The 17,914-nt window shown below is 33.3% G+C and overlaps 3 protein-coding genes across 3 annotated transcripts; 1 reads left to right on the top strand and 2 right to left on the bottom strand.

The window, feature by feature from the left end:
* Positions 1-3,154: 3,154 nt before the first annotated feature.
* Positions 3,155-5,733, bottom strand: LOC110824281 (40S ribosomal protein S15a). Its single transcript, XM_088212943.1, has 4 exons — positions 5,592-5,733; positions 4,078-4,215; positions 3,840-4,000; positions 3,155-3,494 (listed from the first exon to the last, which is right to left on the bottom strand). Exons 2-4 carry the CDS (start codon positions 4,208-4,210, stop codon positions 3,396-3,398), a joined length of 393 nt encoding a protein of 130 aa, XP_088069069.1. The 5' UTR covers positions 4,211-4,215; positions 5,592-5,733; the 3' UTR covers positions 3,155-3,395.
* Positions 5,734-8,339: 2,606 nt separating this feature from the next.
* LOC110824184 (actin-depolymerizing factor 2-like) lies at positions 8,340-10,787 on the top strand. Its single transcript, XM_022054752.2, has 3 exons — positions 8,340-8,541; positions 10,006-10,271; positions 10,370-10,787. The coding sequence occupies exons 1-3, from the start codon at positions 8,539-8,541 to the stop codon at positions 10,518-10,520; spliced, it is 420 nt and encodes a 139-aa protein (XP_021910444.1). The 5' UTR covers positions 8,340-8,538; the 3' UTR covers positions 10,521-10,787.
* A 3,493-nt stretch (positions 10,788-14,280) lies between these two features.
* LOC148268697 (uncharacterized) lies at positions 14,281-15,043 on the bottom strand. The gene is made up of 2 exons (XM_088214637.1): positions 14,935-15,043; positions 14,281-14,624 (listed from the first exon to the last, which is right to left on the bottom strand). The coding sequence occupies exons 1-2, from the start codon at positions 15,041-15,043 to the stop codon at positions 14,281-14,283; spliced, it is 453 nt and encodes a 150-aa protein (XP_088070763.1).
* Positions 15,044-17,914: the final 2,871 nt, after the last annotated feature.

The raw sequence follows: 17,914 nt of genomic DNA, 5'->3' as shown, positions 1-17,914 counted from the left end.
TATTATTTTTTTTATTTCAAAATTAATTGTATTATTATTAATACATAAGTATCATTTATAAATTTTTATTAGAAAAACACTTTAATTCCTACAACTTCTTGCAATTTAATTTTTTTTTTAAATAATTTAATACTACGCGGTTTAGTTTTTATGAACATTTTATATGAAGTTACTATTATTTTCATTACTTTTTATTTTTATCAAGTTTTAATTTTTGTAATCTTAAAGTTTCACATGAACATTTTTTTAAAATTTCATGCATGCAATATATTTACATAAATGATAAAAATAAAAAATAAAATCACATAATACGTAACAATCACAAAAAATACGAAAATAAATATCAATGAAAGAGAACTACATAAAGTGAGAATGTAATTAACTCATACTACAATTTTGAATCACTTTATTAAATCATGAAAAATTCATTTATATTTCTCATTAAAAAAATTTCATACATGAATTAAGTTCGATATCAACAAATCACGAACTTATAATATTGTCTGTTTACAGCACTTAATTATAAAATGTCATATGAGTAAATTACTAGGGAAACAATGAGAAGAAGAAAAAGAAAAAGGTGAAGGAGATTAAAGAGAATAAATAAACAAAGGAAAACAAGAATAAGCAAATCCAATTAGGCTTAAACTTAGAAGGAGAGGAGAATTAGTGTTTTTTCATCACAAGTTTCCAATTTCACAAATCAAACTCCAGAGGCTATGGAACTGGAAAAAATAAATAAATAAATAAATTTTAAAGAAAAGATAGGAGAAAAAATAAGCACTAGAGCCATGAAAATCTTGGAGAGATTCCACAAGGACAAACCCATATGGGTTTATGTCAATAAAGGTGAGCAAAAAGGTGGAAGACAATTAACAAATGCAATGGCTTCAAAGTATATGCTGGGAAGATGCTTCTTCCCCACCAATCTTAAAAAGCCATCAAACCATTCAACTCTTCTCCTAGCTATCATCTTTTGTTCTTCCTCTCAACAAAATTTGCTCATGGCTCCAAATTTTCCGATGAAAACTGTTGGGTTTGAAGCTGGACGTGGCAGTGATAACTGTCGTAGTGAGACTAAAGTCATGGAGAGTAAGGAGAGCAAAGAAGAAGAAGAAGGAGAGCTTGTGTTGAAGGCTAACTCTTGAATATGAGTTGGTTTGCACCATTAGGGCAACTATTGATCCTTTGGCAAATGTTGTGTCCCATCTCTCATCTCATCTATATATGTGCTTTGGAATATATATACATATTATCAGATGTTGAGCACCTTAATGAGAGAAAACTTCTTTAGTTTGGCTTCTTTTCTTTTCTCTTTCTATTTTTTCAGCTAGCTTAGAGATTAACATACATGTAACTCATAGTTTCTTTTCTTCTTCTAACAAAAAGCTTTTCTTCTGCAATTTCTTTTCTTTTAAGTTAAGAAATACTTTAATGCACCAATTATATCAATGAATATTTTTACTGGTCATGTTCTTAGACCTCACTACAGATTGTCAATAACACCAGCCCAAATAAATTAAAAATACATGGCTGAAATCTTTATGAATGATTAAATTTTAACCTAACAAGTGAACATGATAAGTTTTCTTTTCTTTGATGGGTATGTTTACACTGTTAATAATTAGTTTTCAAGAAAAATGCATTTGCCAAATTTCATCATTTTTTCAAGAGCTTATGAATGATATTAAACATAAGTATATGTCAATAAATAAATTTTAAAAATTCTCCCAAACATACTCTTAAATTCTAAGTCAATAGATCCGCTAAAAACTATTACAAAAAGTGAGCTTACGCAGTAGAAACAACTCATTTTAAATTAAAAAAATAAAAAAAATAAATTCACTTAAAGTTTGTTTTGTTTGGCTGTTAAAAGTATAAAAAATATACATATTATAGTGCTTAACAAAATTTATTGTAAAATATTTTTAATGCAAAAATAATGTTATATTTTTAATTTATTATGTTATAAAATTAATAACAAATTTTAAAATAATAAAAAATATATATAATAAGAAAAAAAAAATTAATATAATTATTTAAATAAAATTATTTAAAAAACAAAAGTTCACTAATAACCTATTTTTATTATTTTATTTTTTTAATACATTTCAAAAGTTATCTGTAGGGATGACAATAAAAAAATATTCAGAATATATTGTATCAAATTTAAAATCTGTTCTAATTAAACAATGCGTTGTCTTGAAACTGCCCCAAATTCGGGAGGAGTTCATAAAAAAATAAGTTTTTTTTTCTACACCGTGCAGATTTTTGGTGAAACTTGCACCACCTACCCAGTAAAAATAAATAGTAACCTTTGGGGAAAAATTGCTAGATTGTTATCTAATCCAATTGTAGATCGGCTCATACGCCTCTCGTTATCTGCTTGTGAAGGCCCGCCCTTATACGCATCGCTCTCATGAATTGCAACACAAAGCTACAAAAGCCGAAGATTTCAATCTCTAGCGAGATGAAGACGAAGATGAAGATGAAGATGAAGAAGAAAAGAAAAAGAAATTTTAAGATGAGGACGAAGAAGATGAATGATGGAGGTGACAAATTTAAATAACAGTGCTTATACATTTTAATACTTTTTACATATTTTTTAATTCTTAATTAAAATCTCAAAAAAATTGATAGTTTACAATATATGTGCACGATCAAGTTCAGACGATGTTTTAAAACTTAAAACCAAAACCCAACCAAGTTCATACGCCCCGCCCCATATCGATTGAATAGTAGTTTCAATCCAACCCAACCAATTCAATTCAGACTTGGTTAAAATCAAACAGTTTGGCATTCCCTAATCATCCAACAAGCTGAATCTCTATGAGCTCCCTGAAAATCTCTGTAAGTTGTTTTGTACTACTCCAAAAAAGTACATCAAGTACTACCTTCCCCAAAATAGAAGTACGTAGTACTAACCAACGGACTCCACTGCACCACCACATCTTTGACAATCTTATAACAATTCATAACATTTGAATAATTTTGGCTAAATTACTATATAATATTGAAGCAATTACTACACAAGACTATTAAATGAAATCCCACAGATATATCACGATCGCACCTTGAAACATTCTAATAGATTTTGCTATTACAAACCCTAAACGAATTGATTATCAGATCATTTCTAGTCTGAAACTCAAAATCATGAAATCACAGATTAATTTCTTCATTGGAACCAAAATCAAACTCTCTTCTGATAACAACAAAGAAGAACGAGGATAACAACCTCAGTCTTTAAATATAGGTAATCAACACTACTTTCACTTTGAAACAAAAATAATAGTACTAATCCCTACAGCAAAGCAAGTTCCAAAGGTACAACCAAAAACTTCTCTCGTAGATAACCAGAAAATCCTCAATCCAAACTGGAAAACAAGTGCATCCTAGTAGAAGAAACCAAGCACTTTACCACCAACATTCTTTCTTCTAGCCTCTTCATGGTCCATGATGCCAGCTGAAGTGGTTAGAACAATATATCCAAACTGCACAGATGACCAATAAGCAGTTAAGACCATAGCACCAAGCTCATGTTTCTATGAGGAAATTCAAAAAGACCATAGCACAAAGCTCATGTTTCTATGAGGAAATTCAAATAACTAGTAGAATTAGAACAACATAAAAAATATCAAAACTAAATTAGATAAAATCTAACAATGTAATATGGCGTGACATAATTGATCATTGCCTGAACTATCAAAGAAAATCAATCCAGAAGATCGACCATGAACAACAGCACAAAGCATTCCCAGCAGTGTCATCAATGAAGATTAAACAAATAGAGATGTTAAAGCCGCTATAGAAAATTGGATGAGGCCTCTTTTTCTAACCTGTCTTGAGGGAAGCAATCTGGCAGTCCACCCTTCAATCTCCTTGACACCCACATCAAAACGGGGACTGATAACACCACACTTGTTCAGCCTACCGTTCAATTCAACCACAATCTTTCCAGCTCTATGGTCATCAACATACTCAAACTCACCAATGTAACCTGTAAAGCAGAAAGACATGCTAAAGGCATAACCCCAGATCAATGTAGTCCAGAACTTAATGGAAATCAAAGCATACCATGCTTCTGCATAACAAGAAGAAACTTGATTATCACTTTGGAGGATGGTCTGATCATGACCTGGCGCTTGCCCCGTTTCTCTGCATTATACATGCTCTTAAGAGCATCATTCAAAACGCTAACTCTCACCATCGTTTCTGTTAGACAATTGAAAAAAAATAAGAAGTGTCAACCACAATTTTTAGAGCATGCAGAAATTAATACTTGTTAATGTGAAGGCATGGGATGTCCCAGACATTGTGAGATGAGGAGGAACAAGCAAAAAAATTGCTTCCTCCAAATAAAGAGTGAGTGTTCATAAGACACTACATGCTGAGACCAATGTTGTGGCAGCCCTCAATTCATTCAAACCTATAAATCATGCAACAACAATAGACATGGTCCAATGATCACGTCTTTCGAATCAAAGAGAAGGGGTGCTAATAAGGATTGGACCACGTCTTTCAAATCAAAGAGAATGGGTGTTAATAAGTTACTAAGTGAAATTAAGAACAGAACTATAACATTACTCTGTCTTGCTCAAACCAAAGGAATTTACAAATTTATTAATGAAAATTACATGAATAACTATCAGAGGATCAAAAAATAAGATTCCTTCAAGTCATTCTATAGGAACCACAAAACAGTATGCGGAAAACCAACACCCTAAGCACATATCATACAAACACAGATGCTAACGTATAACCCCAAAATTTAGTCCACAAAGAACAACTGATAAAGCTCGTTTCACCAGTTCCACGTATAACAGATCATAAATTTTATTGACTTTTTTTAAAAAAATATATAAATCTTAGTGACTTAAACCGATTGCAGATTACTAAAGAGCCAACTGATTGATCTACTTCAAGTTAGAAACCAATTTATTTACTTTCAATGTATATCATTTTTTTTTCAAAAGAAAGGAAACAAACTCAAAAATAAGACAAAAATGGACCTTCTTAAGCACATATCATACAAACACAGATGCTAACGTATAACCCCAAACTTTAGTCTACAAAGAACAAACGATAAAACTCGTTTCACCAGTACAGTGCATAAAGATCATAAATCTTAATGACCTTTTTTTTTCGAAGTACATAAATCTTAGTGACTTGAACGATACAACAAACCGATCACAGATTACTAAAGAGCCAACTGATTAATCTACTTCAAGTTAGAAACCAATTTATCTACTTTCACTAATTTTTTTTTCCAAAAAAAAAAAAGAAACAAACTAAAAAATAAGACAATCAGTGGAGAATCATTCAACAACTAAACCACCCGCAGACTCTCAAATTTCGGCAGAACCGAACAGATAATGCAAATTTCAAATTTCCTCGAAACCAAACAGATAATTTCCAAAGTAGCCAAATAATACGTCACTCTCTCGCCGAATAAAACCCGAAGCAGAGTTAATTTATTAACAGAACACGCGAAAATGAACAAAACATCAGATCAAACAAATCGAAACGAGCATAAAATATTGACGAAAAAGATGTAAACAGTAAATAGCAAGCAATTGAGGAGAACGTACCAAACGCTAACGCACAGAGAGAGAGGAAGAGAGATTTGTAGAGGCGCCTCAAGCGACGAGCTAGGGTTTCTGAAGAAGGGAAAGAAGAAGTGTTAAGCCCTAGCTTTTATAGTTAGTTCCGAACAGTTGTATAATTACTCTTTTACTACTGATCAATGGTTGCCCAGAGAGTTGGGTTAGAACAAATATGGGCCCAATGGTGCTTAAGTTTGGGCCTAATCTTGCTTTGAAATATTTGAAATTATTTTATTTCTTGGTTTATTTATGCATAGATTAGTTTAGTTAGTTTCTAATTATAGATATTGAATAAATTTGTTTAAATATTATAAGTACAAGTAAATTTTTTAAAGAATAAATAAATTTTAATCATAAATATATGTGATAAGATGCAATATATGTATAATTTTATACACACAAATCCAAATTTCCCTCCCGAAATTACTTGGCGATAAATTATTCAAGGCATAAAAAGTTCTACAAAAATTCGGTTGCAAAGATAAGTTATTTTCCTATAAGAAAATGAGTATGCATGTTATTAAATTTAAAAACTTCTATGCACAAACGTAATTTTTGTATTAATAAAATAAGTTTGATTAATATAATTTCCTAAATTGTAGGATAATTAACTAATAGCTAATACAATTTATTTAAAAAGCATAGTCTCTTATGTTAAATAATAATTTGCTATTAAAAATTAAATTTTTATGTCCAAATATGATAATCTTTAATATTCTTATATAATCGTCCAAAAATTCTTTTAATGCCACATAATATTTTATTAAATTTTAATTTAATACGAGAGTCAATTATATCTATTTTTTTATAATGTAACTTAATTCAACACTAATGAAATATGAAAATTGTAGTTACTAATTTATATACTTGGCTCTTAATATCACATAGTTCTTATACTACAGAAAGTGCCAATCAATTCCACCCAACCTATAAATTTTTAGTTACATACATTCACAGCCAATTTTTTGCTTTAATCTAATTCTAATTTTCCATTTTTTTTTTATTCTTATTTATATTTTCATGTCATTTTCTTTTCCTCCATAATATATAATTAAAATTTTACAAAAGTGGTAGTCACTAGCTAGCACTTTAAAAAATAAAAAATAAAAATGATGTATAATTAAGAAAAAAAGCTAAAAGTAAATAGGATTAATTATGTCATCTTTCTCATATTTTGTGTATGTGTGTAATGATAATTGGAGGATATGCTAAGTTGGGATGCTATCACATCATGTTTAGCGTGAAAATTAATACATGAATATCAAATATAATTACTTTTAAATAATTATTGTTAACTATTAAAACCATAATCTCGTGATTATAATATTTACAATTTATTTATACATTATAAATTTAATATATTATTTTATAAATGTATCGTGAATTAATAATAATTTATTTATATTTTATTCGATAAAATTAAAAAATTAATTTATTAATATATTAATGAAATTAAGTGATTAAGTTAGATTAATCTCATCAAATTATTAGATATTTAAATGAATGAATATTTTGTAACGAATAAATTTTTATTATTAAAATAATTATTATTAAATAATAATTGTAATTTATTTATTTTTAAAATAAATAAATAAATAATACTTTCAGAATTATGGTTTTAGATCCAAAACTCAAAAATATTTATTTTTGGGGCCACCATGCTGTTTGTAAAGAGGATGGTAATTAATCAGGGGAATCCAATTAACTAACTAAAATGAGTTGGTTAAACTTTTTAGTAGTATTTAGTAAATTACTTTGTACCACCCTCACATATGATCATAATATAAACCTGTCTAATTATGAAATATTTTAATAATTCTATATTATATTTTATGATAAAAAAATTTGTATTAGATAAAATTTTACTTGAATTTTCATTCTAACGTTATTCTATTTACAAGCACAATTAAACTTATATTATATCGTAAAAGTAGAACAATTTACATGAAAATACAATATATTACAATTTAATTCGAGACACTATTTTATTAGTTTTGAATCTGAACATGGTTTTTTAATAAAATAATTGTTTTGATTTTAGACTTCAATAAAACCTAATTTACATGTAATAAAAAATTTGTGCAAGACAATCCTCGTCTTAAAATTTAATATGAGAATAACTTATAAAAAATATATTATTAAATTCAATTAAATGTAAAGTTTCAAATTTAATTAAATTCATAATTTTAAATTGAAACAGAGTTTCATTCGCATTTATAAATAAAAAAAATATAATTTTATCACATAATAAAATATAACTCTAAAAGATCCAACTTGATTCCAAATATATATATAATTATAGATATAGATTATATGTATTTGAATTTAAACACGAAAATAAATAAATAAATAAATTAAAGTTGAAAATAAATAAAGAAGAAGAAAAGACTGTGGACCACCAAAATTATTGATAATAATTCAACATTTTTATGATTTATCCGATTTAATAAAATAAAACCACTCGTTTTTTAAATATTTAATAATATTAGCATTGAAAATGTTTGGATGCTGACATGGATCTGTATAACAACTTGGTTGGTCAAGCACACGATTCCATGTTTGTCAAACGACACCGTCTTGACCACCGCGTCTGCCATTTGTGTCACATGCCTGTGAAGTTAAAACCAATAGGACGCCTCCTAATTGATTACGTGGTGAATCATGCGTGGACGAGGTCCCTTTACTGTCTGCGGTGACTGTGACATTAACAGTTCTATTTACACAGACTTAACACACGATATGCGTATGAAAGCCAAAATCGAAGGGAAAGAGGAGGGGTCTTCACGTTTCAAGGCCCAGGAATCAAAAGAACAAGTCTATCTTTACCACCACATCTCTCCCTCCCCCCTCTCTCTCTCTCTCCCTGAGCCCTAGATTTTCTCGAGACCTTTCTCGCGATTTCCTCCCTTTCTTCCGGTTTTTTCTCGGGAAAATGGTAATCTCTCTTAACTGCTTCACTAGTTTACTTTCTTATCATTAATTGCTGTTTGATTTTACCAGTTCAAGAGCCATTTCTAATGGTTAAGCTTGTGTCATGTTTTCGGTCCACTTGTTGACGAATTTGTGTTCGATCTGTGCGATTTATGCACTTTTTTGTATCACGATAATTTCTGATTGGATTTTAAACTTCGGTTGGTTATTTTTTCTGCGGTGCTTGCCAATCCGAATAAAGTGATAATAATTATAATTTTTATCTTGAACGAGTGTTTAGCAACCTTGATTTGGTATTTTCGGTCATTTGATCTGCACGGTTAATTCGGCTTATTGTTGATCCATCCATCCGTTGGCAGATTGATCGTTTCTTTTTAATATTATCCATTAATTTTATATTCAATTTCATTGAGTTGGTATTATGTTTTTATCCACGATATACATATAAGTGTACATATATATATATATAGACATATATAAAATATACTGTAATGCCTATTTTCGTTATCGGGAGTTCGCCTTTTGTTAAGTGAAATTAGTGAATGCGTGTGCTGTCGGAAATTTTGTTAGGTGGTATTACTCTCTAGTTTTTAGGTGGTATTATTAGCCTATTGGTGCAAGACTCAAGTAATTACTATAGGATGTAAAGTTCCTGCTCTGTTTATATGTATTCTTCAATTTACCCCTATTCTTTTTTTTTTATTTGTTGATGGTTGGTTCATTTGTAGTGGAGAATATTTAGGAATTTTTGTTGTTTTATTTTGTCGAGTGAGCATAACATAATGCTTTATGGAAGTGGTGACCATGAGAATATTTGTTTGTATCGCGTCAAGAATTTTTCGCGAGAAGAATCAAAATGAATTGAACAGTATATTGAGGTGTTAGGTGTTCGATCTGGGAAAAGAAATAAATTCATAGTTGAATCGGTAAGTTGCATGTAAGATTTAAAAATAGAAACCAGACAAAATCTAAGCTCAAATACGTAATATAACTTCGTATGCTATTTATTTCAAAAAAAAAAAACAGGTCCTATGGTCTTAGTAAGACCTTTTCCTATTAGGGTAAGTTGAGAATTGTTGGTAACCTGAAAGCACTTGTATACGGCATGCTTATTCAGATAGCAAGCGAAAGGTTCTCATTTAGTCGTGTTGGGGTGCTGATTTACATGTTAGAATATTGGAATTAATACATATGGCTACACATTGACATTTGTTATTTGCTGATGAATTGTGGTTGTACAATTTTCAGTCTATTCAATTGTGTATGCTTATATGCTTGTGAATAGATATGATTGATGAAGAAACCTTTTATTTTTCTTAGTTACATAACTTATTATGATTGTCTCCTTAACTGAGAAAGGAAATCCCATGAACATAAAATTTCAGGAGTTGTAGGCACAGTGCGTAATGCAGTTATTTGGGTTGATATTGGTTGGGTTATGGTTATTAACATTTTATCCTATTGGTAGGCGAATGCAGCATCAGGGATGGCTGTGCATGATGACTGCAAGCTGAAATTTTTAGAGTTGAAAGCAAAAAGGACTTACAGGTTCATAGTTTACAAAATCGAGGAAAAGGCAAAGCAGGTTGTGGTGGAAAAGCTTGGTGAACCAACTGATAGCTATGAGGCTTTCACTGCTAGCCTTCCTGCTGACGAGTGTCGTTATGCTGTCTATGACTTTGATTATGTGACAGAAGAGAATTGCCAGAAGAGCAGGATTGTTTTTATTGCCTGGTAAGGTTAAAATATTTTAGGAGTCAAAATTTCTTATTGGTTACTGTGGTATTATGCCTGATCATTTGGCTAATTGATTATTTTCTGTATGCGAGAAGGTCCCCTGACACATCCAAGGTGAGAAGCAAGATGATTTATGCGAGTTCGAAGGACAGGTTTAGAAGAGAGCTGGATGGCATTCAGGTAGAGTTGCAAGCTACTGATCCTACCGAGATGGGTCTTGATGTGATAAGGAGCCGCTCTAACTGAATGTAGATTTGGCTGCATGCAACGATGGAAAACATATTATCTGGTTCACTTTAATGTAATGTCTATAGCAAATTTGGGACTTAGAACTGGGTCTTGAATATTGGCTTGTTGTTGGAGTTATACCTTTTTCAAAAGTATTTTGCTTCATTTGTTATATTCGTGGAATTCATGGGGTGGGGTATCCACTCTCTCTGTTGGTGTGATACTTATAGACTAAATATTATATGATGGCTTTTGGGGCAGAGGCCATGTTTTAAGTTTTGATTACCTTTTTTCTTCTGTGTTTTTGGTGTGTGGTTCATTGGATTCTTCTGTTAATATATAATGGTGATGGGCAAGATATTCTTTTTCTTCGTTGGTAGAGTGGTAATTGGAATCAAATGCATAGTGGTTGAAGATTTTGTTGTGGCGGCCCATGACAAAATGTTGACTTATTGGTAAAAGATGACAGGTGGGGCCAAAAAGATTGTATTTTATCCGGCTTGATTCTGAAGTGTAGCTTTCGTTACAAAACAACAAAATGGAAGCCGACAAACTTCTCTTCGTCAAGTTCTTTGAGTAATGTGCCATTTTCTCAATCCTTATAGATGATTGTAAGTGTTTGATTAATCTGTTCTGTTCTCTATTAATGTTTTAAAGCTGAGAGTAATTTTAAAACTCAAACTTGGTAACTGAAAGTAAAAGTGAGTAGAGGAGATGTTATTTATATTCATGAAGAAGGGATATGATAATTACAACCGAATAAGGTCTGGCTCGGGCTGCCTTTCACATTCTGTGTTTTGGATAGATAATAAAGTTTATTGGTTCTCATTTAAAAAGGAATAAATAATTGAAAAGTTACTTTAATACTTAAAACTACATATATTTGCTCATGTATTTTTTAGTTAAAATATATCTTTTAGAGTTTCAAAATTGGTTTAACTTAATCATTCAGAATTAACATCATTACTTATATTTCACGTGAATATAGCGTGTAACAAAATTACTAATGTGACAGATACGTGTTTGTTAAGTTAGAAAACATAAAAAATTATTTAAAAAAAAAAAAAAAAATCTAAATTTCATTTTCCTGTGTGCGACCTGTTTTCTTGGAAGAGAAGCGGGATTTTCTCTTTCACGTGTCGCAAATTCTGTCAAAAGTCATAATCTTGCCATGAAGATCGTATGAGAAAAATGGTCGTAGTTGTAGTCTTGAAAGGTCATTCCTTAAGGTCTACTATTGGGTTACGAAAGTGAGATATATAATGGAGAGAGAAAGGAGGTTAAGAATTAAATATGTTGACATTATATATATATATATATATAGAGGGAGCTGTATATATATATATATATGTGTGTGTGTAAGGGGAGCGAGGAAGGCATGTATATGAAGAGATAGAGAGAGGTACAGAAATTGTAAGTTAACAAATTATATTGATGACTCCTTACGATGAATTTGTAGTTTCACATACTAATAATTATTATTCGTAAAATGGAAAGTAAATTAAAAACAAAAAGTGAAAAGTGAAATGACATTGTAAGAATTAATTAACATATCACATAAATCACAACAATGGAGCCGCATTGAATTTTTAGATATTCCAGTTTAATTATTTCGAATCAATTTAACTTGAAACTAAACTCGGACTTCATTTTATGATTGAACCCAAATTTATTTTTTAAAAATATACAGTGTGAATTGTTTTTTTTTTTTTAAAGAAAAAAATTGATTTAGAATCATCATCTTGCTCGAATTAAAAAATTAAATTTGAATTAGACAAAATTAAGCTTGACAAAAGTTTGTCTTTTATCATATATATATTACATTTATTTATAAAAACATTTAATATGCTTAATTATATATATATTATAGTAAGTATATAACATTTTAAAATATTGTTTTTATATGTTATATATACTTTAATATATAAAATATACTTAACATACTAATAGATAAGTAAATATTTTCATTAATTGTATTTTTTTAACGTCTATATATATATTTTTTTGTAATCATCTTTATTTGAAATTTTAATATTTTTATTCATACTTATATGTATTTTTTTGGATACAAAGAAAAAGTAACAAAAAAGCTAACGAAAATAATCAGACATAACCATTACATAATATGAGCTGAGAAACACCAAGTATATCCTCACGGAGGATGCTCAGGAACTCCGGAGGGGGTTGCAGTAAGGAATGGCCCCCCATGGGTCCATTATAAGCTAGGTTCGTCAAGTAGTCAGCGCCTCTGTTGCCCTCCCGGTATGTATGTTGTACCTCAACAATCTAGTCTTTCATAAGTTAATTCCTGATTGTGAGTAGGAGGCTAGAGTTTGCATTTGTATCTACCGTCTCATTATTGATCATTTTGTTCAAAAATTGGACAGTGAGGGCACTATCCATCTCCAAGATAACATGGCGAGATCCGAGATTCCAAGTAAACTCAAACCCCTCCAAGGCGCCCCAAAGCTCCACCTAAAGAACCGAACAAGACCCAATTTTCCTGATCTGGCCGCCGACTAAATGCCCCCCACAATCTTGACTTAAAGCCCTAGCACAAGCAACGTCACTGGTCTCGCAGAGGGCCCTATTCATATTGATCTTGATCCAGTCTAGGGGCGACGGATGCCAACTGATTAGCCTTGCATTCTTTTGGCAAAGGCGGTTCGATAGCTTGGAGCTAAAACTGGAAGTTTGAAAATTACACTCTGTCATCCTGAAAATATCCTGTCTCAGCTCATTTACACTGAGCGGCTGACCATTGAAAACCAGGGTGTTCTGTTGCTTCCAAAGTAACCACTAGGTGATGCTAAAGACCATCCTCCAGTCCTGGAAGAAAGAGCACCAACTATGCTGATTCTATAAATTGGTGTAGAACCACTCGTCAAAAGTCATATTGAAGAAGGTGTGCGCGGAATAATCTTATGCCATAGAGCCTTCACTTGATGATACTCCCTCAGGACATGGTTGACGTCCTCAATACTGCGACCACGCACCATGTAACTCGGGTCATCTGCCATATATTGTCGGACCCTCTCTGCACTGATAAGAAGCCCTTTCTTTAAAAATAGCCACAAAAAATGTCGAATACACTATGCGCAGACCAACTCCATGCGAGACTCCATCTCTTATTTGCAAAAAGAAAAGAAATATCAGTAATCATATGATAAGTTGTTTTGACAGAAAACTTACCATCCGCAGAAGCACCCCAATAGGGCACATCAGAATCGAAGGCCTCATACGGAACCCTCGCCATGGCTAGATGTAGAAGAATCCTAGTCGAGAGCCTGTTCTATAATTAGTGCCAATTCTATTGACCATTTCGAGTGACCAAATCCCTAATCGTTTGAGTTTTACTAGAATCATCAATGGGCTGGTAGGTAAGGAGTTTGAGTGGTCTGCAGTTACCCAACTAATTGTCCTCCCAGAATTGCATCGTCATGCCATCCCCGATATGTCAAGCCAACCTAAAGTCAACATCCTCCCAGAGGCCACTTAACTCCCTCCATATATGGGAGCAAGGGCCAGAGTATTTGGTCTCCATATCAAAGAGGTTCCATTTATACTTATGCCGTAGGACCTTGACTCAAAGGAGGTGTGACTGGGTAATAATATTAAAACAAACTTTCATGAGGAAGACTTTATTGAGGTACCTAAGATTCATGATGCTACCATCCCCATGCGTGATGGGTTGGCACATCTCATGCCAACTAACGAGACTCGTCTTCCTCGCATCGATGGAGGAGGCCTAGATGAAGTCCCGTACAAACTGGTCAATCTAATCACATAAAGAGCTAGGGAGGAAAGCAGTTTGCATGGCATAGGCCGGGATCTCCATGAGCACAGACTTGGCGAAGGTCACCATGCCAGCCATAGATAAGCTAGTAGCCTTCCACTCAGAAAGCTTCCTACGTACATTGTCCAAAATATAACTATAGGTATCTTTAGTAACCCTCTCATGTAAGAGAGGAACCCCCAAGTACGTACCCAGGTTATTGGAAGCTTGGAACCCAAAAGCGGAACTAATACGGGAGACCACACCATCAGCAACATTGTGGGAGAAAAAGATGTGCGTCTTGGACATGCTGATCTTGTGGCCAGAACTCTGGCAGAACTCATCCTCTTAATAAGGTGCACTAGACTATTAGAGGTCTCACTAAAAAGGATCAGATTATTCGTAAAGAACAGATGCGAAAGCTAGGGAGCCCCATGCTCAGAGTCATCGGCCGCCAATCACCATGACAGACTAACTGATCAATGTATTGAGATAAACGCTCCATACACAGCACAAAGATATATGGTGAGAGGGGATCACCTTGTCAGATGCCCCACGAGGGGGTAAACTCCATCATGGTTGCATCGTTCCAGAGAGGCTGCATGGAGCCGAAACTGATGCAATGCATAATGATCCGAATCATAGTACGGGGGATACCGACATCATGAAGAGTTTCCTCAATGAACCCCCAGCTGAGTCTGTTGTAAGCCTTCTCTAGATCCACTTTAATTTCCATCCAGCCAGTCTTGTCCTTCTTGCGCTTCATTGAGTGAATAACCTCCTGGGCTATGATAATATTATTCGAAATACTTCAGCCTTCAACGAAGCTCGCTTGCGTTTCGCTAATCAGACTAGGCATAATTTTCTTGAATTTGTTAGCAATGACCTTGGTGATAAGTTTATACAAGACATTGAGTAAACTTATGGGTTGAAAGTCTTTTATAGACTTGGGACTATCCACTTTAGGGATCAGAGTAATTATGGTTTTATTCTGACTAGGCTCCAGCTCCCCGCCTTGAAAAAATCCCAGTAGCCATGACACATACCGAGTCGCCAACAACGTCGCAATAGTGTTGGAAGAAGGTAGTATGCAAACCGTCCAGCCCAGGCGCCTTGAGAGGTTTCATGTTAACAACCCCCCCCCCCCCCCCCCCCCCCCGGGATCTCCTATGTAGAAGCCCAGAACTTAAATAGAAATAAATTCATAAATTAAATGCAGAAGGGAATAATAGAGTTAAGGTTTACATCCCTTACACAATAATTTAGAAAGTGTAATAGGGTTATGAGAATGTTCCTTCTAAAAGAACAAACCAAAATTAAAGGAAGTTTGGGTGGTGAACTATTCACAACCCTATTGTTGATGGGGATCTGGATCTTGATCCTTTTGATATAAAATAATTAATGAAAGGGTGAGTTACACTAGCCCTGTAAGAATATCACATTAATCACATATACGAAAAACTGAAGATTGACAAAAAAATCATAAAAATAACCAATGGAGCCCTTAATTTAATATAAATTCATTTACTGTAAAAAAAACTATTTATTTCTTATTTACGTAACAATTTTTTTCAAAAACAACCTACGAAGACCCATATCCATACACTTTTTATTTTCACATATAAAATAATAAGAGACGATCATTTTTTATTTTTACCCGCTTACCGTTACCCTTAAGGGTCCATAGGAATGTCCTCTTACTCGTGAACCCAATATCTAACTTAACAATTAACCAGTCGTCCCCATACTCTGTCCAGTAATGAGCGCCAAACATTCCACTACCTCGATACCCCATCCGGTATGAGGATGAACCATATCTTCCAAACTTTACTAGTAAGAGACTTCCTAGTCCTATCCGACTAAGGTAACATTCATGGTAGGATTCCCTATGTACCAGACTTGTCTGCCCTTTTTCGGGTACCCAGCAAGTCTTTCACATATAGATTTTCATAATAATCAACCACACAATACCCATATCTTTTATATTCATAGATCAATAAAACAACATTCAAGCAAGTAATTAAACTTATCATAACCAATAATCGAGTAATCAGATAATCAGATAAACCATGCAAGAAGGAACCAATTAACATAGATAATCGAGAAGACTATACAAACTATCAATGTAAGCATGCACAATGTAATGGTAAACAATTCGAGGTAGAACATAAAAATAAAGTGGGAATCAGGACAAACGTGCACTAACCAGTTCTAGCTCGTCCAGTAACCTGTAATTTATTTTTAGGTTTTTCTAATTTTTCATAAAAATACACAATTATTGATTATTAAACCTCAGTTTACCATAACAGAGAATAAGGTGATGGATCCTTTCTCGTATCGGTATTTCGGTACGTCGCGCTGCCTACTACACTTTCTAACAAGTATTGGGTTTTCTGAATTTTTTCTGCGGAATCCAAAACACTTGTCACTTACTTAAAAATACCATAGAAATCCAAAATCGGCGTCCAAAACTCATTCCAATAATTGTTGGGGTTCTAGCATGGCGGTGCCGCCATGCTCCGGCGCTGGCTCCACCACCCATGACGGCGGTTTGCCTTGGCCTAGCCAGTTTTGACTGGTTTTTAGGTAGTTTTAGTCGTATCCTTGCAAAAAAACACTTTAGCGGCCTTGGTTGACCGAAAAATTACAAAAAATCGAAACTACCGGCAGGAGGGGGGGAACTCTGGGTGCGACAGGTCTGCCGATTCTCCTTCGCGATTGAGATTCTTTTTTTGGTTAACCAGCACAAAAAAGAACGGTGAATACAACTATTGAAAAATCATGTGAAACGGGAATCGAGGGGCTCATCGGAGGGTTTTGGAGTTTTGGCCGTGGCAGCTCTGCCGGACTTTAACCATAATTTTTGGCTCACCCATTGTTCTTTTTGCTTTGATTTGACCGCAAAGGTGCTTGAAATTGAATTCTGAGTGGGTAGGGGAAATTTTTACTTTTTTTGCTGGTCGACGGTGGCTCCGTTGAGCGGTGGTCGACAGTCGGCCTCCTTCTCCAGTGTCTGGATTTTCTTTTCCGATGGGGACTGTTGACTAGGGTTTGAATTCTCGTATGATGCGAAGTATTTATATCCATTCCGTGTTGATCTGAATTGTCTATTGCGATCGATCTCGTCAATCCAATCGCGCCTAAGAAGGTAATGAATATGGACCGTCCATCGCGATTGGATCTCGATTGTCTGATCGTGCTTAAGGGAGAAACAAATCTGGACTGTCCACGTGTGCGGGATCGATCTTGGATCGTCCAATCGCAGGGCATGCTAATCGTCCGTGTGGCATCCCGTGTGGCACCGACATTAGCACGCATCGCCATGCGGCGTGCTCCGGTTCGTCAGGGCTGCTAACTGAGTAGTCTTACGTGGTATTTTTTTTTATTTGCACTATGACCCATTGTTTCTAATTTTTTTTCAAAAATACTATCCGACCCAAATTTTTACTATTTTTTTATAAAATTATTTTTAATTTCATCATAACCTATCTGTTTTTAATAAATTCAACAAAAATTAAAATAAAGTAATTTAAAAATAAATTTCTATATATTTATAAATGTTAAAATTGATCTCGTGCCAAATTTTGGGTTCGAATATTACAACTCTCTCCTTTTAAGAAAAAATTTGGTCTCTCAA

This window comes from Carica papaya, chromosome 2, assembly GCF_054855325.1.
Source record: "Carica papaya isolate Zhongbai chromosome 2, ASM5485532v1, whole genome shotgun sequence".
NCBI classification, from domain to species: Eukaryota; Viridiplantae; Streptophyta; class Magnoliopsida; order Brassicales; family Caricaceae; genus Carica; species Carica papaya.
Note: the sequence above shows the minus strand (reverse complement) of the source record. Positions and strands in the feature narration are given on the sequence as shown.

What these genes read in the sequence shown, in the direction of transcription:
- LOC110824281 (XM_088212943.1), bottom strand. Translation starts at nt 4,210, where the DNA reads ATGGTGAGAGTTAGCGTTTTGAATGATGCTCTTAAGAGCATGTATAAT. An exon ending in TCTTGTTATGCAGAAGCATG is followed by an intron (nt 4,001 to 4,077) that starts GTATGCTTTGAT and finishes TCTGCTTTACAG; the next exon opens with GTTACATTGGTGAGTTTGAG. An exon ending in GATTGCTTCCCTCAAGACAG is followed by an intron (nt 3,495 to 3,839) that starts GTTAGAAAAAGA and finishes TCATCTGTGCAG; the next exon opens with TTTGGATATATTGTTCTAAC.
- LOC110824184 (XM_022054752.2), top strand. An exon ending in AGGATTGTTTTTATTGCCTG is followed by an intron (nt 10,272 to 10,369) that starts GTAAGGTTAAAA and finishes GTATGCGAGAAG; the next exon opens with GTCCCCTGACACATCCAAGG.
- LOC148268697 (XM_088214637.1), bottom strand. Translation starts at nt 15,043, where the DNA reads ATGAAGCGCAAGAAGGACAAGACTGGCTGGATGGAAATTAAAGTGGAT. An exon ending in GGAAACTCTTCATGATGTCG is followed by an intron (nt 14,625 to 14,934) that starts GTATCCCCCGTA and finishes CACCTTATTAAG; the next exon opens with AGGATGAGTTCTGCCAGAGT.